Genomic DNA, 21,790 nt, shown 5'->3' on the forward strand with positions numbered 1-21,790 from the left:
GGGCAAGGAGGGGGTAAATCTGGGGTAGCCCTGCGGGTTATATGGCATGACGCCGACGTCGCCGTGATTGTTTAAAGTTATGAATAATTAAATATTTGAACAGGTTGCGAACTCTGAATGCTAAACGGGGCTCGGGTGTTCTCCATTAGTATAATGGCAGTGGGTTTAAAGATGTGTGCATGGATGTCTTTCAATATCTATAAGGACTTCAAGGCAGATCTTAATAGGCATTGATAGAGAGTGCAGTTTTAAGATAATAGCAGAATTTGCAGAATATTGAGAATCAAATGAACGTATTTTATTGCTTACTATCTTTAAAATTACAAGTTGTTTTGAGTTTAATAAAAATTAATAATCTTTATTTTAAAACTTTTTTGTTATCTTTGAAGATTAGGAAAAGGTTTTGAAGTATGAACAAGATAATGTCTTCTTTCAGATTAATCATTATTAGTATTATTATTATTATATATGGTTTATAAAAATCTTTATTTTTATACAAGCTCTGCTAGTCTTAAGAAAAAATACTATTTCTCTTAATCTGATATCCCACTCCCCATTATCCTTTGGTCTGATTCCAACACTCCTCTCAGCGAATTTTCCACCCCTGGGACTATTCATTCACTTAGTGGCCGGCCACAAAACGCTAATGCAAATAATTGCCGTCCATTTCGAGTGCATTCAACTGAAAATTATGTGCACAGCCGCAGTTAATTACACAAAAAAGGAAAATAATTAAACAAAAAAGTCAAACACCGACGGACTATTATTTTGCGGTTGGAGATGCGGGGCATTGATCCCCGTACCTCTCACATGCTAAGCGAGCGCTCTACCATCTGAGCTACATCCCCTCATGATCGTCGCCAGTCAAAACGCATGTCGTTCCGCAGTGGGGTCGAATGCAGTTTTCATTGGGAACGATCTGGAATGAAACAATCCACAAATCGACCCAGCAGCACCCTTAATACACAAAAGAAATTAATTTACGCATTTTGTTTTCTGTTCTGTTGCATTTTCGCTTTATTATTTATTCGCTTTTAAGAACTGTCAATATTTACACTTTGGCGCAGGTTTAGTCTGCCACAAAAAAAAAAAAAAAACAAAAGATATACAAAAATACACATTTGAAAAATTTTTCTTTTTATTGTATTGTTTGGTTTTCTTTGCATTGTTGTTTTGTGCTTCCATTGTGCTCAACGTCTTCAGCATTCGCTCCAGCCACCTGCCATCTGATGCATATAATTATGGAAATTTCAAAGTGCGTTACACCCACCCATCCAAAAATAAAATCAACAACAACAACTACAACGGTAGCAAATGGTACACAAATGAAAAATCAACGCCAGCAGCCGTAACGATTCTGCCAGTGTAAATAAAGGTTGCGACAAAACAAAACGATAAAACAAACGAAAATCTCAAGGGAAAAGAAATAAGCAAGCAGCATTTGCATAAACTCAAAAAAACATGCTACAATTTTGATTGCTCGCAGCCTGTATTTCAAATCTGTACTTTGGCGCGCTTATTTTCTACATGGGGTGGCAGCACTGACGCAGCGAAGCAACTCTGCGCACAGCTGTTCGAATGAGAACTCTCGCAGACATAACAAAAGTCAAAGTTTTATAGTGCATAGTTTTTAAGCGTTTACGCATATTTTTGCTACCAACCTAAACCCAAGTGATAACAACTCTATAAACGCAAACCGATTAGACATAATGCAAGTGCAACTGTTGCGTCTGTGATGCACTCATCGACGGTTTCAAAGAACTACAAGTACAAAAATGTCGCGCAACTTGGAATTAGTTGTCAGAATCAGTCAGGAAATGTGCCTTAATATTGATTTAAGTTGATATTTACGCATATGTAGTGTATATGTATATATATATTGTTAAGTTTTGACATGAAAGAACGTCGGGGAACGCTGCCATCGCCAACAGCTGCCGCTGCAGCATCGCCTGCAACAACAGACGCAAACACAGCGGCAACAACAACAACAACACTAACATCAACAATAACAACTGCCGGCACCGAGGCGTTTTCGGCTCCATGTTCGGCCCCCGATGATGCTCCTGCTATGTCTTTCGAACCCAAAAGATGCCATACAGGTGGTCAACATCAGCATCAGGAGCAACAACACCAACAACAACAACAACATCGTCATCATCATGCAAGCGGACCAAATCTAAGCACCTGGTAAGCTACCAGATATATACAAATTTACATACATATGTATATACATACACACTCATACAGCATAAATCGAAGAATTGAGTTTCATTCAGAATATTTACAGTATAATTTGCTATTTTTTTATTTAACACATTTTGTAATTAAAATAAAATTGCTAAAAGCTTAAGATTTTATTGTTTAACTTAAACCATAATTCAAAAATGTTATTTAAAGAAATAATATACATAATTAACACTTGCACGACCCTTATATAAAGTTGGGTATCTTAAATAGTATTTGAAGAAGTATTATTCTTAAACTGAGTACTCACAAACAATACAAATACTTGAAAAATATTTCAGTTCAGATTAATTAATTCAAATTAAAAAATACACAAACAAAAACAATTTAAACGAATAATAAGATACAGCAATTGCTGTTATTGTTGCCTATTGCCAAATACATGGTTAGAAAAGTAGTTTATTTTATTTATTTTTTGTGTCAACTTTTTTTGTTGTTTAATTTGAAGTGTTTGTCTCCCGATACATGAAATTCTATTAAAGACAATCGTGTTGACAGTGCTAAAAGAAATGTACCAAGGCTAACGGGACCTTGCTTACGCATTCTATAACGGTGCTTACACAGTTATGATGCATTGGAATGAAAGTTCCGTTAGTTTTTTCAAAGATTTTTGCATATTTGTGGTTTTTGAGCTAGTTTGGGTGTAAAATTCGATTAAAGGCAGTCACTTTCTAGCCTTCGGAAAGGAAGTAGGACGTTATATGGAATTTCTTTGTATGGGATAATAAAGAATACATATTTAATTATAATTTAATAGATTAATTGCATACAAAAATTTGGAATGGGAAAGAAATAACACTCTATACTGATTGATAAGATGTTCAAATTAAAAGAAGACTACAACAACAACATCGTTAAAAAACCAACATCCTAAAATTATTACACAGCCAAACATCTGCAATCTTATGTGATTTGTTGAACAAATTTTGTCAGGTTGTAATCGACTGGTTTGGAAGAAAATTAGGTCGAAGCCAGTATTAACGAAGGCACACCACATAGCCAGATTAAATGTTGCAAAAGAACACATGTCCTGGACCCAGGAGTGGCCAAATGTGTTATTTTCTGCTGAGATAAAATTTTATTTCGATATTCCAAATGATTTAAATTAGTACTTGTACAATTTAAAGAAGTCTGAGGGATTTTTCACTACTCGAAGCTCTGGCGGTGTTTCACTCATTATCTGGGCTGCATTCAGTCATCACAATAGTTCCCTGATTTGTAAAATTGCAGGCTATATGAGCTCGGAGTGTTATATAAACCTGTTGCACGAAGTTTTGGTGAACTTTATGGTGATTCAACCAGACCCAAATGCCTTATTCCAATAGGATAATGCTCCAATACATGTGCCGCGAACCTGTCATGGGCGGTTTCGGGTTAAAGATTGTAAACTTTTAAAGTGAATAGCAAGATCACCCGACCTAAACCCCATAAAGAACATGCGGGGACACCTGTTCCGTCGAGTTTAAGTGGGTACTCCACAGTTTCAGACAGTTGAGCAGGCTTTCGTTAAGGAATGGTCCGAAATCTCACTACCTGGGTTCAAAAAAGTTGTTTAATCGATGTAAAATCGAATTTTTTAGTTATAAATAAATCTGGAGGCTGGGCACATTGTTAATTTAATATATTCATGTCATTTCCCCATATTATATTAATTTTATTAGCACCGCCTTTAATTGAATTTCAAACGTTACCCTCACTTAAAAAAATAATAATAAAAAATGTTATATTTATATTACAAATTTAACTCCTTTTTTATTTGACGTGTATTTAAAACAGTTACTTTTATGAATCAACAAAAAATGTACAACATTTTAAATGTTATAAGGAAAAAATCCAGTAGCTTTAATCGAATTTCGCTGAGTGTATACTAAAATATTTGCAGATCGTATAGTTTTCAGTTTCACATGCACTTAGCTTGACTAACACTTATTAATTGTAGAATTATATAAAAATAAAAAAAATTGTAATGCTTATTGTGTTTATTTTTGTTTTCCCATAATGTCCAACCGAGTTTTAAACTATGCTGTTTTCGTTAGTTTATCAAAAAAATCGTAGAATACCACCAAAAATATTAAAATATAAAGATAGTTGTTGTTTCAACAGTAAGTAAAAACACTAATAATAGCTATTTATCAATTTATTCATATTGAATTGCATTATAATTGGTACAAACTAATTATTATTTTCGAATATTTTTAAGATTTCTTTTTGTCAACTCTTAAGTGTAAAATTAAATGAATTATTATATTATTATTATTATTTTTTTGTTAGCTGTTTCTAAGTTATGCCAATTTTTTTGTGTACAGCTAAGCAAATTGCACATAATATTACATAAAATTCAACTTTTTACGCACATACATATAAAAAACATATACACAACAGGAGGAGCATGCTATGAGGACGTCGTCTATATGTACATTAGATACCCTGTCCAAAGCTAAATTTCACAAACTGCCAACGTTCGCAGAAAATGTTATGATAATGAGGCAGGCTATCAAGCACAGTGCTGCTTTTGGCCTCACGTGCTTTGCTAATTTTATGGGCCGGGGCAGGTCGTGGCATCTCATCAGCCTTGCCGCCTGTCGCATAAGCATAATGTGTTGTGTATGCCACTTTATGCGATATAACACACGAGTCGTGCTAAAATAGCTTGCCTTAACGCATTTCTTTCTTTTTTTTTACTTTGTCCTGTTTTGCATACACTCGAGCATCTTGTTGAGCTTTGGCTGCTGAATGAGCTATTTGATGTGGATATTGCAGCATTGTTGAGTCTGCTGCACAAACCATGTCTCAAATTTGGGTTTAGTTTTCTTATAAGCAAGGTATTACTATGCAGAAAGTGTAAGATCTTCTTGAACCCATTGACGAAGGTCAATGTCAATAAAGAGGTATATTGAAGTTGTGTCTGTCGATCTTGGCATGATAGAGACTTAAAATCTATAAACGGCAAGGTTTTTATGTATTTAATAGCTGAATTCTCCAAGTCGAGATGTCTCGATTAGAGCATTCAAACTTTTTCTATTTTGAAAGTGGCTGTTCAGGGATCATTTGATTTTAATTCGCGAAATAATAATTTCTCAAGCAATTTATTAAAATGTAATTTATTCCATTATAATAATTATATAATTATATTTACATCACTAACAATAGAATAGAAAACATTGACTCAGATTACAGATTTTTGAATACATTGACAACTCTGCTTTCTTTTCCAAGCAACAACTAAAATGTTTATAAACTATCTTCACTTGCTGCTTCATTCATTTCAAAACCCCATTTGCCATTTGCCATTTCTAAACAAACTTTGGCTCATTCTCACCCAATGACTCTAAAAACACACATGAAATATTCTGAAATTATTAGGTTTTATGACAACCCCAAAGCTCCCTCTCCAGTCTGGTTTCCCACACATTTTTCCTATGTACTGCGGCAGCTGTTGAGGAAAAAAAAATAAAACAAAATATCGAAAATACTCATAATAAATATAAAATGGCAAAAACGTGTCGATATCGCATAACAACTTGAAAATGATTTGTTTCACAGTCTGCAGCGCATATTAACTTCGATTTTCAATTCGGGGCAGCAGCAGCAGCTCAGCAACTCATGTGCCACATGTAGCAAGGAGCTACCCCAGCTGCTTGGCCAATTTTTTTTGTGCTTGCCAGTTAGGCAGCGCCAAATTCCATTAGGCCGCAAATGTTGCCAAAAACAACAGAAGGCGACTCATCGACAACTTTTGTTGTTGTTGTCGTTTGTTTGTTTGTTGGTTTGCTGCAAGCTTGTCTCAATGACGTTGTCCTTGGCCATGGCCTGCAGCTCCGACAGCTCCATCTTGCTAACCAAACATGCTAAGACAAAGCCACAAAGAGAAAAAACTCTAATTGATAGCCTGAATGGACACAAAGTCTGCTGCTGCTTTTGCATCTTGACCATATCCGTTGTCCGTTACGGATATGCATGTCTACTCAATTTTTTCGACAAATTAGTGAACATCTTCCTCACCTCACTGCAAGCTATACAAAATTGATTGGAATTTACAACATGCCACGACAGGTATTTTTTTCTTTTTAACTCGTAACTCGTCAACACTTTGGCATTGAGCTTGTTTGTGGCTTTTATTGTTGCTGCTACTGTTGCTACTGTTGCTGCTATTTGCCCCCTGGCCTGCCACATTGTACTAGTCATAAATGTCTAACGTTGCTCTTTACTTTGTCGAGAATCTCTGAATATTCTCATTGCGTTTGTCAGCCACAAAAAAGGAAAGTAAAAGCAGTTTGATACTAGCTTGGAAGATTCCAAAGTTTTTTTTTATAAATCTCTTTTTTAATGTAAATTTTCAAGATTACTTTTCTTATTAAGTGGAATTTCAAAGAACATGGTTTTAAGAAAATTATTCTATAATGTAAAAGGGAAGAAAGTAAAACATATTTGTATCAAAATTAAGATCAAGAACTTTAACTCATTTAATATATAAAACTCTTGAGGCATCAGCTGTTGAGTCTTTGGGCGGAATTCTCAGGAATTAAGTCCAAGAAAATAATTTCTGCCATCAAATAAAAAGACCAAATTTGTAATGCGGCAAGGAACATTTGAATTGGTTATGGACCAAATGGAGGAGTGCTTTCTGGTAGTACGTATCCAAATTTCTTTTGACTTAATAAAATCTAAATAAACATGCAATAATTATTCTAAGATAATTTGGCCAACTTTCTATTAGTATATTCATTTTTAAATTTCCTGCAACGAGGCTAACTTTTAAATAATTTCAAAATAAAACTATTAAATCGTTAAAATCAAATTTTTAAAATGTTGTTATTTACAGCCAGTTTAAGGAGCGTTTAAAATTACCATTTAGTAAGAGTAAACCAATTTCATCGAATTGTATTCTTGTTACTTTCAAAATTCCTCTATAAGCCGCCTGGTAATTGCTATTTGCCATTGCCTTTTTCAACCAACAAAAAAAAAGGAAGGAAAAACAAAAAATATGCTGACCATAGGTATTAACGTAATTAATTTTGAACCGCGTCACATGTTTTGTGGACAGGTAAAAAAAAAACAACATGCGAACAGAAATTAATTATAAAGAAATCTTTTCATGTCAGCAACGGAATTTTCGACACTTTTGCGCATTTTTTAGCTGACCGTCGAAAACTTTTTTTAACTCAATTTCACAGCAATTTCTGGAGAACACATCCACCCACGCACGTCACCCCCTCGGCCATTGTTTAGGGTCACTCAAAAGCACATTTCGCATATTATTAGCTCATTTATTACCACCAAGTGCTGACCCTGGCAGCACCTGGACCAGATCCCTCAGCAACCCCTAAGAATAAAGTTTTTTTGAAAAATGCTGTCCCGTCCAAAGCAATAAAAAAAAGAACAACAGCAAAAAATCGGTGGGTCGCGGCCGTCTTGAAATTAACACATAAATTTTAAGTGGGTGGCGTCAGCAGGGGGGAAATGCTCCTGCGGCTATCCGTAAGATACTTTTCGGCTCACGCTCGGCTGACTCCGGCTACGGGACTGGCCATTGTCATTGAAATTTCCGTGCGAGTGCGCTCAGTCTGTCCGTTTGTCCGCCTGTCAGCTCACCTAGCCAATAACTTTTTGGCCAATTGAGGTTAAAACTACGTGACGCGCCCGGAAAAGTATCTACCAGACTGCCATTGACAGCACTGAGCTTTGACTGACTCCGACTTCGAGTCTGACTCCCTGTTTATTGTGTGCAAATTAGCCCCACAGACTATCACTTGACTTGGGCACATTTACAAGCTATACGCAATTCTAATTATGGCCCACCAAATTTAAAAGAATAAAACTTCATTATCAACTAAATGCAGGCCTAAGCCTAAAAATCATCCTCATATCACTTACTCGTTCTTAACAATGGCATCCAAGATGTCGCCAGGGACAAAAAGAAAAACAGAAATAAGAATGAGCTAGTCGAGAGAGCTCGATTCGGAGATGCCCTGCACCAAAGTGTTACGAGTTTTGAATACTGTTAGTGAAAGGCGAGCGAGGTTTAAAGGATTGTTTTTGTTTTATATATTTAAATCGTCGCTTGGAAAAGATAGCAGCCTTATCAATGCCTTCTAAACCTAAATATATTTTTACTTGAACATTCTTATCACTATCATATTAATATATGATTTTAGAAATTATTTTGTGCATTTTAAAATCAAGTAATCATTAAACAGCTACTTTTAATATTTTTACAGTTGATCAATAATATGACTGGATATAATATATGTTCATTGAAAGTATATAGCCTTACAATTGCATCTTTTATTGTTGTCGCAAATCGATTTAAATCGATATTCGACACAGGGACCGATAACATGAAAATAACTTGATCTGTGTGTGGTGTACGAGAATCTTCAGAGTATAAGCCGATCTCACAGGCTATAAGAGCTGGCAGCATCAAATCGATAATCGATATCGATTAAATGAAATAAACTATATATTCAATGCATTACAAACTGCACTACAAAATGATAATACCCTTCGTCAGCGTATATACAAATAAAAGGTCGCTGCAATGCGGAAATAAATAAACGTCGCGAATCTCAGACAGCATTTTGAATAACAAAATTAACAGCAGCAGCCCCAAACCAAACTCGAACTCGAACTCTATTTGTAAGATTTGCTCTGTTTAGTTATGCATTTTTCTCTTGTTTTCCCTCCTCTTTTCTTCATTTTCATTTTTATTTTAATTTTTTTGTATATTTATTTTTCTCACAGGCGCCAGTTGAAGTCAACGAAATATGAAGCTCGGGCCTGGCAAAACGGACGCAGGCAAGTTTTCCTGTGCTTTATTTTATTTTTATTTTTTGACCCCTCCCTCCCTGTACCTGCCCCACAGCTTTGTTTGTCTGCCGCACTGTTTGTTTGCCTTGTGTGTGTGTGTGTGTGTGTGTGTGTATCTTTTTCTTTCGCTTTCTTTTGCTTTAACGCACGCTTGCACCTTTCGGGGATGTGTGTGGGTGTTTTGGGTGGGGCGACTGTTTGGGTTAGATTGCCCCAGGGAAGGCAACCACATTATTAACACTTGACTAAATATGCATTTCTTGTGACAGCAAGAAGCGTTAACAAGGTTGGCGTTAAGGGTTTCCAAACAAAGTTGCGGCCAGCTATCAAGTGGCTGAAAAATGTACTCTATGAAAGATGTGGCAATTGAGGGGTGCTGGGCCGAATGCCAGGTATATTCTTACAAAGTCGACGAGTGTCTTAAAACTTAACACTTATCTGGGGAATTTATGAAAAATAAGATAAGATATTTGTACGAAAGCTATGACACAAGCTGTGTTGTAGAAATAGCAATATAAAGTGTATAATCTTATCAAACAGAATTATAAAATTTAATTTAATTTGAGGAAATTTCATCACGTCATATTCATTATTAAATGCAAAATTTTAAAACGATAATCCAAAAAAAAAAAACAATGTTTAAAGTATATCGATGATCCTAATATAAAATGTTCCCAATATAAAATAATAATAACAAAAATTAAAGTTTTGCTTAGCTGAATTATTCAAAAATAAAATTATCAAACAGCACCAAAATATTTATTGTGCTCAAAGACCAGCAAGTTGTTCCTAATATATATTATTATATTAAAAAATAGTTTTCTTTTGCTAAATTAGGCAAAGAAATTAAAAGAAAATAAAAACACCAAAATATTGAAGATATTATATGAAAAAATTTAAAAATTTAAATTCGATGATCTAAAATAACAATAATAATATATAATATCAAATATATTTATGTTGAATATATATATATATAACCCCAAAAAAGTGAATTATGATAAATTTACCTGCGACGGAAATTAACTGGTTTTAAATGATACTTTGTATAAGAAGATAAAATCTTGTATTAATAAAAACAATCACATAAAATGTGCCAAAAAGTAGATCACATATCACATGCCACATGCAACATGCAGTTCAGAGTAAAGCAAGAATACGAATGCAACTTGAATTGTTTTGCGGACGCAGTCCCAACGTGTAACATCAATGTTACCCACCACCCGCCCGACCGGCGCGAGGGGCGACTGCCGCATGACGCACGGCACGAAGATCGCGTTACGGCAAAGGTCCGGACCCTGGCCCCAATCGTGGTTTGATTTTTTATTGCTAGCCGTCGCGTACGCGTTCTCATTCAACGTCGGACACCCATTTCGATTAAGCACGGATAATTTTGTTGGCTGGATTTGGCGATCGGGCAAAACAGAACACATGCCCCGGATAGAACAGACGTGGCCAATGTTTAGCACTCGTTGGGAGAACAATTATATATAAAATCGAAATCGAACGAAACGTTTGAAAACTAATCATTATATTCGGAGTGCTTGGTTAGGATTCGACACAGTACATGTGTGCATTAATTAGATGGATGCTTTATCTTAAAACTATTACCATTGTTAGACGCCTACCTATATGCATTGCTGTTTATTCGGCTACCATTAAGTATGATCAGCTTGTGGTTACATATCTTAGCTACTTTGGCTACATATTGGCCCTACTATTAGTATTATTATTAATATTAGTATTGGTTACATATATATTGTGGATATTGGTTTTTGATGGTTGCATTTGCGTTCAGTTTTTACTCTTCGACTTCGACTTTGACTCTTTCTTTTTTTCGTTTATTATTCCGTACTTCTTTTTCTTCTTCATCTTCGTGGTCGATTATTACGTAGTTCTACTTACAGTTGGCTCGCTCTGTGCGAACAAACGTTGAAAACACACAAATTGGTTTTGGCCTTGAGCCCGATGCTTATTTTAAGCAGTTGGCGCCTTAACAAAAGCAATCGCAGTTGATATTAATCTGTAAAATAGTAATTAAAACTAAAAAGTTATATTTGAAGTGTAGAAAAGTCAGCGAGTCAAAGTTACTAACCTAATTCATTATTAACTAGCAGTAATTAATGGGTTACAAATGATATACTCAATTTTCTATGTATTGTTTTCTATCAATATCAATAAATATTCCATAACGAGTAGCTAAAATCGACTTATTAAATGTCGTTTAATATGTTAGTCCAAATATATTGACACAGCTATATTGCTCAATTCAAGTTTAGCATTTTTATTCTATTTAAAACAGAAATATAAAAATGATAAAAATTAATAATAGTAAATAAAATTTAAAATTTTAATTTTAATTTAAAAAATAATATAAATATTTGAGATTTCTGGAGTTGTGCAAATTCAAAACATTTGTTGCATGGATTGTGGAAAGCCAAAAAAAAAAAAAAACACCATCACACTAAAAATATAAAATAGTTTGTAAACACAAATTGTATTTTATATTAAAAGTGATTACAGGTGTAACTGCATATATATTTGCTGATCTCAAAAATGTATGCTACAAAAAAATAAAAGACTTGAATATTGAGCTAATTCAAAACCTGCCAAAGCCAAACTAAACTGCAATAAATACAACAACAAAAATATATATATATATCTATATATATATATGTATATATATGTATGTATGTGCACATATGTTATCACTATATATATATCGAAGCACTTATTCACACACTATCTCAATACGCACCTCGGTAAGCCAGTGGCTATCGCAGGGATCCAAGAGTTTTACCGTTTATTGGCAAAGAACTCGAAATATTTCCTCCAGGGCGCAAATGATACAATAACTGATATATTCGTTGGTTTGTTTGTTTCTTGTTTTGTTTTTTTTTATGTTGGTTTTTTACCAACGCTGAGAAATAGACAATCTCAAACGAAGTCCAAAGGCTGGTAGTTGAAATTCAACTGAGCTCAAGCACATAGACTAACTGACTTTTATAGGCAGGACAATCAAATGCCATGCGCCGAATTTGGCTCACACTACATATTATGTACTGGGGGTCCTAGTAAACGGGAGTTGCGTTGCCCACGCCATGGTCAGGTTCCAGTTTGTGCAGTTGCCCCCGACTCCTCCATTCGTCCGTGTCTTGCTTATTGTATTGTTGTATGTAGTTTACAAACAATAATGCCAACACTCACACCCAGGCCCCAGCCTAGAAGCATGCAACAGCCAACCAGACTGCGCTTGCAGTTTCCTGCCTTCCTCACTCTCGCTCTCTAGCTCTCTCTTTCTCTCCCTCTATCGCTCTCTCTGTTTTTTTGGGAGCATTAATTGCACATTGCAGTTGTTGCTATTGTTGCTGCTGTTGGTGTTTATGTTGTTTTGCTTGTATTTTATTATATTCCCAACAGGTTTTTTTGCTCTATTTTTCATGCGCACTCTCTCACTCTCTAGCGCCACTCTTTCTCTCTGTCTCTCTATTGATGTCGTGTGCAGTCGTGCCGAGTACTTCGTGTGCTTCGTGGAAACACGAAAAGCACGCTGACTGCGCTACTCCTTTGCCTTTGCTGTCCCGTCAGTCTCGCTCGGTCTTTTCAGCTCGCTCGTTCGTCGTGTGCGCTGCCGGCAGCAGGTGGCGTGGGCGGATGGGCTACCCTCCTCCCATCCATCCCCCGCCCCCACTGCATACAACCGTTGCATCTTATTTAGTTACACTTTGTTGCTGCTGCTACTGTTGTTGTTGTATTTTGCATTGTTTTGTGCTGTGTTTTGTTTTGCTGCTTGCTGCTGCTGCTGCTGCTGTGCAGCGGCCGCCTTTCGGGCCGTGACTTCGTGTTATGTACAAACCGTTATGATCCTCGGCTCTCGTCTCTCGTTCGTTGTATATGACTTGGTTGTGTGTACGTAATTGTTGTTGTTGTTGTTATTGTGTTGTGTGTTATTGCACTTGTTGTTGTTGCCTTTGCATTCCCATATACCACAACTGTTGTTGCTATTGCTATTGCTATTGCTGTTTTGCTCTCTAAAATTCTCCAACTGCTGGAGCGTTCCCGTCGGTTAACGGCATTTGGCGACACGACAGCCACACAGAAAGTTCTCGGGCCCAACCAGTTGTGTTGTGTGTTGTGTTGTGTTGTGTGTATTGCGTGTTGTTGTCCCGGTCATCATCAACAGCGGTTGAACCGCTTTTTCGCATTAAGAACGCGCAATTGCAACGAACGAGCAACATTCAACTCATTTCGATAGGTCAATAAATTGAAGTGGCAAAATACCATTTTACAAAAATTATATAAAAAAAGCACAGATATCATACAAATAATATATGTACTAAATATTTCAACAATATTCTGAATATATATCGCAATAATAAATAAAAAAAAGTTAATATAATATATCCTATTAGAACAATAATACAAATAATAACACGGTTCACACTAACTTTTTATTCATATTTGTAACCAAATAATTTGTACACAAAAATAAATAAATCGAAAAAAAAACTCAATCGAAATTCCACGCACAAAGTTCCGCTTCTGTTTCCGCTCTGTCAACCGCATAACTGTCAAACGCACAAAGACAAAACAAAAAATGAAAAACCACTGAATTTCGTAGCCCAACACGCAGGCTGATTTATATTTGACACTCAAACACACACACTTACACACCCTGTCAGGCAATTCATAAACAATTAAGTGGCGGAACGTGAGGTGTGTGTGGAATGCGTGTGAAATGTGTGTGAAATGTGCTTTTGGACATGGTCAATGGCGTGTGTGTGAGCATCTGACACCAACTGAATTGTTGTGATTGTGATTGAGTTAACTTCATGCAATCGAATTGTTTGATTTATCAACAGACTGATTTAGTTTCGGTAATTAACTCTCGGCTCATTTAGTGTTTAACAAATAAATGGCAACGAAGTTGCTAATTAAGACGAGCTGCAAGCTGTGATTATTTTTATTGCATTTGTTTTTGAATGCCTATGTCCTTTGTAGAGCATAAATCAAAGCAAGAATTTTTCAATTTAAATCCAAGCACAAGGTGAGCATTATTTTTACATAATTATTATAGTCAACAACTGATATACAAATAAATATATACATTTATTAGTGTCTAAAAATAATGTTGTAATGTCCGCTCAATTTATTCACCTACTGAATAACACTATGCAACACTTAAATTGTGGCAACCAAATTTTTTTTGACAATCTTTCTTTTAAAAAAACTCATCATTAGCCATTATCTTTGTGGTAATTTTTTTTTTCAATTTGATAAAGCAATAAAGATAAAAGTTATTACTATATACGCCCAAAATCCTTTTAAAAATTGAATATTTAATTTAATTAATGATTTATGTTATTAAAAAAGCGACGATTTTAACTTATGAATAATCTTTACAATCAGTTCTTTAGAGTCAATAAGCTAACTAGTAGAATATCTTAATTTGTATACCTTTGCAGAGGTTATTAAAATTCCTTTGTGAAAATTTGTATGTACACATTTTTTGAATTGAAGAATATTGCTCAAAAATATTATCATTTATTAAAAAGAAATTTGATTAAATAATGTTAAAAACAAGAGAGAACTGTTTTCTTAGGTATGCCAAAGTCGCCTTGCAGACCGAAGCCGGCATATAATTTCTGTATAATTTAAAAAAACCGACCAATTATTCCTTTCAAAGCTGTATGATATAGAAGTCCGATTCTTATAAAAAATCTTAGAAATGTGAGGAGTATAATGGTTATGAGTAACTGGTGAGTTAAAAAAAAAACTGTTCATACAGTAACACTTTCGACCGATCCTTATATATGATTTAGTCCTTCAACCCAGCTGCCTCCGACATATTTACTGTCTGCAGCAAAAATACGGATATATTCCAAGTTTTATTCAGAAAACCTCAAAGTTGACATGACCATGTCGACTCAATTAGTGATGCTAATCAAGAATACAGATAAATATTTTATGGGTTCTGAAAGAGAGTTATAGTATAATATAAGAAAGGTTTAAGGACTTGCCAGCTATATATAAACTTATACTTTCTATAAGCCTATGTTTTCTTTGAATTTCCTCACAGATGAGAATTTCCCATTCTCAGAGTTCACTAGAAAAATAATCGAAATGCTTCTAAAGAAATTCATAATAATAAATCTTAAAAATTCCCATTCTCTTTTTGCTCGGCAATGATTATTTGGTCCATCAATTCGGTTGCCTCAAATCGTCTCAATTTGATGGCATCCTCTGCTTCTAATTAACGTAAACAAATTTCAAATTTGAAGTAGAAATAACAATAAATGTCTCTGGGCAAATCCGCTTATGCGCGACGCTCGCATCTGGCAATCGAAAACTTTGGCATTTTCATTTTTCTTATTCTTAATTAAATCCACAGAAAATAACAAAAACAACACTTGCATAAACTTTTATTACAACCAAGACAGTGCCGTAAACCCACCCATTTTCCCCAGACCCCCAACTTCGTGTGCGCATTTGTCAATGTAGCAAAAGTGAACAAAATTTTCATTTTTCATTATCGAGCATTATGAAAGCTTTGCGCACGGCTCAAAAAAAAAGAGAGAAGAAAACTGACAGTCAGCCAAGTGTCAGGAGTACTGTGAATAGCCACGTTTTTCGCTCCCACTTCGCAATTTGGAGTGCTAAATCATAAATATGCATCTAACGTTTATCTAACGTCTTTATAGCAGCCCTCCCCATTGCCATTGTTTAAAGTGTGCACCCCTATGTGCATCCCCCTCGCCCCAAAAGTAGACTCGAAAGTAATTTTACGTCTGACTAAACATTAATGTGCTCAATATTTTATTGTTTGTTTGTTTGTTGCTTGTTGTTTCATAGACTTGCTGCCCCCAAAATAAAACGACAAACTGCTTAGCAAAAGAATACAAAATAAATGACAAAAACGCCAGGCAGCAGTTGATTATGCGGGTTTGCTTTGGATTCGATAGAAAATTCGATTTTTAACGCAAACCAAGAGATAAATAGCCTTAAAAATATAAACTTTGTGCAATTGTTTATTCAAAGACTAGGCAGCGTTTTTTATGGCTAAAAAGGGTATAATGAAGTTATGCCAAAGTATGTAGCGGGCAGAAGGAAACCATAAGGAATATATATATTTTTGATAAACTTGCTAAAACTTAGCATATAAGAAAATGAGTTCTTGCATAAAAATCTTTTTTGTTTCACAAGTTATCTAAAGTAAACTTACACAATATATATTTAGAACAAAAATCATCGAGATCGAACTACTATATCATATAGCTCACATGAAAACGGTCGAAAGATGAGTTTTTGTATGAAAAACTTTTTTAATCACAAAATTATTCGCATCAAGCTCACTTGTTATGAGTATTATAATGCTTCTAATAACTAAACAAAAAATGTGGATTATAGGACAACTCTATAATATAGCTTTTAAGGCTGTTTTTTAAAGCTTTTTTCTTATTTGAATTATTTTCCTTTAATAAACGCATTTTAGAGGGCTAATACGATTTGCAATTATGAACATTTTTATTTCTTTAAAATCCATTATAATCTACAAAAGATTAAATAAATATGTTCACTTTGGCAATCAAAGAAAAATAATAAAAATAGTATACAGATAGATTATAAATAGAACAGCTTCTATATTATTTGTATGCTTCTTTTATCAAGGGATTGTTGAAATGCTTCAATCAAATGAAAACATATAAAATTATAATTTACCAATTTATTTATTTACGTTTTGTTTAACTTGAATTGAAATAATGTGGTTTAACAATCAAACATACAAAATGTGATAATCAAGCATGCTCAAAATAAGATTGAAACAGTTTCTTATTCAATACTAATTAGTTCACGAATCGAATCAGTGAAATTGAAGTTGGCCAAGTATTGTTGGCCTGGCCAAAAGCTTTCGCTTCACTTTTGGTCTTATTCGCTGGCACTGCACTTTGTCAACACTCGAATGTGGGAGGCATGTGTGGGGATGTAGCTCAGATGGTAGAGCGCTCGCTTAGCATGTGAGAGGTACGGGGATCAATGCCCCGCATCTCCAATAAAATACGGAAAAGGACTCTCTTTTCCTTTCCTTTTTTTTTATTTGGTTTGCAAGCGTCGATAAATACGCAGACGTCTGCATTTTTTGATTTAGCGAGAAGAAGACGCATTAATGAATATTCAAAGGCGGCCAAACGACTTTGGGCTTAGATGCCCCTTCATTGTTGCACCCCGCATGTCGGCGGCAATCAAGTCGCGTAATTTGATTTGAACACACGGGAAAAACACGGGACACATTGTCGCACATAAATCAGCACAATATGCCAATGTTTGTTTACTTGCCAGCATTCGCAGAACTTTGCCAGCAATTAAACAGGCGGCCAAACAGCCAGCCAAACAACATGCCACGTCTCCCAGGACGATCAGCGGGTTGAGGTAACTGACTGAGTTGCTGCCACAGCCGCAGGCAAAACACACACACACACACACACACAGCAGGAGCGAACTCTGGGGAGTGTGTTGAATGGGTCTGGGTATTGTAAATGATACATGATGTGCTATTTATGAGAAGCCTTTTGTTTTAATATTTGCAGCGCACAGGACAAAGTTTGTGCTCCACGACTGACTGACTGACTGACTGGCTGGCTGGCTGTTAAGCTTGTTAAGCTGCCGCTGTCCTGTTACCAAAATTTATGTGTTTTCCTATTTTTTAATTGTTTTAAGTGTTTTGTTATGTTTGTGTTTTGTTTGCGTTTCATTCATTACTATTTTTCCACTACTTTTGCAACCAAAAATATTAGGAAAAAACTCGTGAATAAAAAAGTTGGTTTTATCCTTTTGGAGATGCGGGGCATTGATCCCCGTACCTCTCACATGCTAAGCGAGCGCTCTACCATCTGAGCTACATCCCCGTGTGCTTCTCACCCATATAACGGTATTTTTGTGCCCACTTCAATAAAATTGTCTCTTAGCCAAAAACCAATTACACTTCCGATAAATTCAATTGAAATGCATGCCATGAACTGACCCAGTTTGGCCTGTAAGCTTGGCCTGAACTGGTTTGTGGCTTAAAGCGTGCCAGTTTGATGGAAGTTGATCAACTGTGTCTGCCGCAGTTGAGCTGGGCGTGGCAATCGAAATTGTTGAATGGTTTCTCGATTCAGTTGGGGGTTATTAAGTAATGAAACATACGGCAAATCTGACGAGAGTTAACAAAACGTTATAATGAATTTGAGTAAACTTATGTTACATGCTGAAGAAAGCATCTGCGATCCCATAGAGTATATATATGCATTATATAAAATCATTAATGGAAGAAGTCGCAGAAGAACAGCAGAACGAGAGTCGTCGCTGAAATAAGTCGATGTTTTAAAAAGTCGAACATTACGTTATAAATCCAATGCAGGAGATACATATATATACAGGACACATATATACTTGATCAGCAATAAAAGCCGAGACGATTTAGCCACGTCTATCTGTCAGTCTGTTTGAAAAACTTGATCTCAGAGACCATAAGAGCTAGGGACTTTAAATTTGGAATATAAAGTCTCGTATACACAGGGCAGTTCAAGTTTATTTAATTTTATCGATAACAACCAACGTTTCACGAGGTTCAATACATATCGATTTCCGATACCATTAAAAGACACAATTATGAAGATATTACCTTCCAATATATTTTCATATTGAAAGAACTATTATATGCAAGCATACTATTTATTTCGAAGTTTGGTGCAGGGTATCTGCTAGTCGAGTATTCTAACATCGAATATCTGTATTAACATTTTGAAGAGCAAAGGAAATCGAGTCGAATTTCGGTTAACACTTCCATTTCCGGTTTTTTCTTTAGTTTTACATTATTTTTTTTTTCTGAGAAATGTGTAATTTTATTTTTATTATTATTACAAAATTAAACAAATATATATAACTAAACGCAAAGCGACAAAGTTTTCAATGAAATATGTTATATTGAAAATGCATTTGTCTGTTTTCGAAAATTCTTCTAAATTATTACATCTTTAAATTTCCACTTTATATTATTTACTTAACTCAACATTGTGTTGGCCTTAAAAAAATGTTAAAAAATACTTTTAAATACTATTTAAAAATGGAAGATTTTCTTTAAATTATTAAGACTTTCAACTTGCCAACTGCTAAACAAAAACCACAATTAAATGTTAATTTTCAGCAATGCTTGTTTATTATGAGAAGTCGCCCTAAAATTTGTCTATACGAGTGTGTTGTGCACACATATTTTGAGTGTGTGTGTGTGTGTGTGTGTTGTGTATTTGTGTGTTTTTTGGGCTTTAATTAAAACCAAACAAAACAACAAAAACGCCTGTCAACGAGTCGCTGAGAAAACTTGAAAATTACCTCAAGCTGTTGCACATACAAACTGAAGGACTGCAGGCGGTCGGAGGGGGGATGGGGGGCATGTGGCATGTAGCAGCAGCAAGCCATTAATTGTTGTTGTTGTTGTTTATCAGCGAAACATTGTGAAAACATGTGGGGTGCGTGCCTCCGCTTAAAAAGACATTACGAGCACAGCACGCGTAAGCAGCAACAATTAGTTTGTCTCATATACAACAAGAAGGTGTGTGGCAAATGAGGGGGAAGCGAGAAGGGGGGGAGGGGGGGAAGGGTATTCGCCTTGGCAAGAGTTAAACGTTTTCATATTTATGAGCATCGTAAAACTCAATGATATACAAAATTAATGACAAAGTCGCACGATTGCCACTTTTCCGACTTTGCTTACTTTTGCTTACTTGCTGGTGGCACCCATGCGAATCGTAAAAGAAATGTTACCTCAAAAACTTTTGTCAGCATGCCCCCAACCCCACCCTTGCCCGCCTCTGTATTTGGCTACCTGCCTTGCAGCAGCTACATCCAAATTCATCCAAGCGTTTTGTAATTTTAATTTCAAGACAGTCTGCGACTTTTAGTTGCTGTCTAGAAAATATTTGCACCATGCCACATGCCACATGCCCCCTGCCTACTCGAGAGCATCACGTACTTTTTGCTGTTGTGACTTTCTGTTCTTTTTTTTAATTGACTTGCCTCCGTTTTGGCACGCCCCCCGCTCAAGGTTCATTAGTTTTAGGACGGGGAGGGGGTAGTCTTTGGCTTGATTTGACAAATACTTGTGTAGGTGCCTCCTTAAATGACTCCTCCTGCTCATTAGAGCACTTGTCATACACACACACACACACGCCCCGTGACATTTGACTTTGCCCGTTTCCGGCGAGCGTGTTGTGACTTTTTTCTTTAGCTTTTCCTCGTGGCATCCTTTTTCACTCATCACTGCATAAATTTTCTTAAGTTTTTTCTTTCCGCTATGCGTTATGCATATTAATTTTCATTTGGGTTCCAAATATTCGCACTACGCTTGCGTTTTTTATTTTATTTTATTTTACTTTATTTTTTTGCACAGAATTTTTTGTTGAAAGTAACCTTATAATCAAACCACTTGATTCTTTTCTGCATTAAGACGTTCACCACTAGTTTTATTTATTTATTTTTTCACACCACTTGATTTACTATTTATGCTGCTTAGTATTATGTTAGATTCAAATATATACTTAATGAAAGAAACATTAATTGCCAACAATATAAAACTACAAATCAATTCGTAAGAATTTCAATACAACTTTTCGAGCATTTATTGATTTTATATTAATTTTTAACAATACTGTTTTATTTCTTTTATAAAATTAGTCAAATTTGTTAGCCGTTTTCACTGAGTAATGTTTTGGGTTAGATTTTTCAGGAGCTGTGATTACTCCTTAACCCTTTTAAGGACAATTGTTGCCTTTATGCATGTTTTATACAAAGAAGTTGTAAGTTTCTGTGCTACTTTTATAATACTTTAAAAAGTATGTTTTTGATTGGAAGTTTTTGATTTCTGTGCTGTAATTGTCTGAAGTCAAATCAGTTTACAAAGTAAATAATCTAGACTACTTCAAAAACCAGGCTTTTAAATGGATTTCAGATTCAGAAAAGATTCCTTTTAAGCTTTTCATCCTCTCGATTCCCGTTGCACATGCAACAAATACAAAAATGTTAATCTGGTTTTTCAATGGCATGCAAATTCGCATTGACGGGCGACATTTTAAATTTTTAATTAGTTCAAGTTACAAATGACATTAACAAAAGGCAACAGAATAACAGCAACACAAGATTTGTGGTCTCGTATATTTTAGCATTTCTTAACGAGATTTTCGAGCCAAAACAACGAAAAAAAGAAAAAAAACAAGCGGACATGCCGAAAAGTAGAAAAATGCTCAATGCCAAAGGAATTCGCACCTTTGCATACACAAATAGGGATTCAGTGGGGGAGGAAGGGATGTAGGGGGACTTTTGTGGTTATAAATTTTAAATCTGTTAAATTAATGGGCGCTGCGCTCCTTCATTCTCACGTGCCACAAAAGTTGAGTTGAGAACTTTGGCAGAGGCGAAGCACGTTGCTTGATTACATTAATTATTCCTTTATTGTTTGTGGAACTTAACTTTTTTTGTTGATTATTATTATACCTGGTTTGTCTGTAGTTAGGTTTTTGTAATGAGCCTGAGTTTTACCTAATTGCAATTGACTGGACTTGTAAATAATAATTCTCATTTTTCTATTCCATCTAAACTCACAATATTTTCTCATATTTTCTTGCAGGAACCACTTATATAATAATAATGTAAGTATATTTATTTTTGCACTTGAATATTAAAACTATAATAGTTTGGATGCTCCCTT

The 21,790-nt window shown here is 35.3% G+C and overlaps 1 protein-coding gene and 3 non-coding genes across 4 annotated transcripts in view; 2 read left to right on the top strand and 2 right to left on the bottom strand.

Annotated features, from left to right (window-relative positions):
* Positions 1-775: 775 nt before the first annotated feature.
* On the bottom strand, positions 776-848 carry Trnaa-agc. Its single transcript has one exon. It is a non-coding gene; the product is annotated as a tRNA-Ala (tRNA).
* A 788-nt stretch (positions 849-1,636) lies between these two features.
* LOC6563573 overlaps positions 1,637-21,790 on the top strand; it is a 32,215-nt gene continuing 12,061 nt past the window's right edge. Inside the window, exons 1-3 of the mRNA XM_032736893.2 lie at positions 1,637-2,187; positions 8,986-9,039; positions 21,710-21,731. Coding sequence (XP_032592784.2) covers positions 1,895-2,187; positions 8,986-9,039; positions 21,710-21,731 — 369 coding nt within the window. The 5' untranslated portion in view covers positions 1,637-1,894. The remainder of the gene's footprint in view (positions 2,188-8,985; positions 9,040-21,709; positions 21,732-21,790) is intronic.
* Positions 17,029-17,101, top strand: Trnaa-agc. The gene has a single exon. It is a non-coding gene; the product is annotated as a tRNA-Ala (tRNA).
* Positions 17,882-17,954, bottom strand: Trnaa-agc. The gene has a single exon. It is a non-coding gene; the product is annotated as a tRNA-Ala (tRNA).

This window comes from Drosophila grimshawi, unplaced genomic scaffold (assembly GCF_018153295.1).
Source record: "Drosophila grimshawi isolate 15287-2541.00 unplaced genomic scaffold, ASM1815329v1 contig_311, whole genome shotgun sequence".
NCBI lineage: Eukaryota > Metazoa > Arthropoda > Insecta > Diptera > Drosophilidae > Drosophila > Drosophila grimshawi.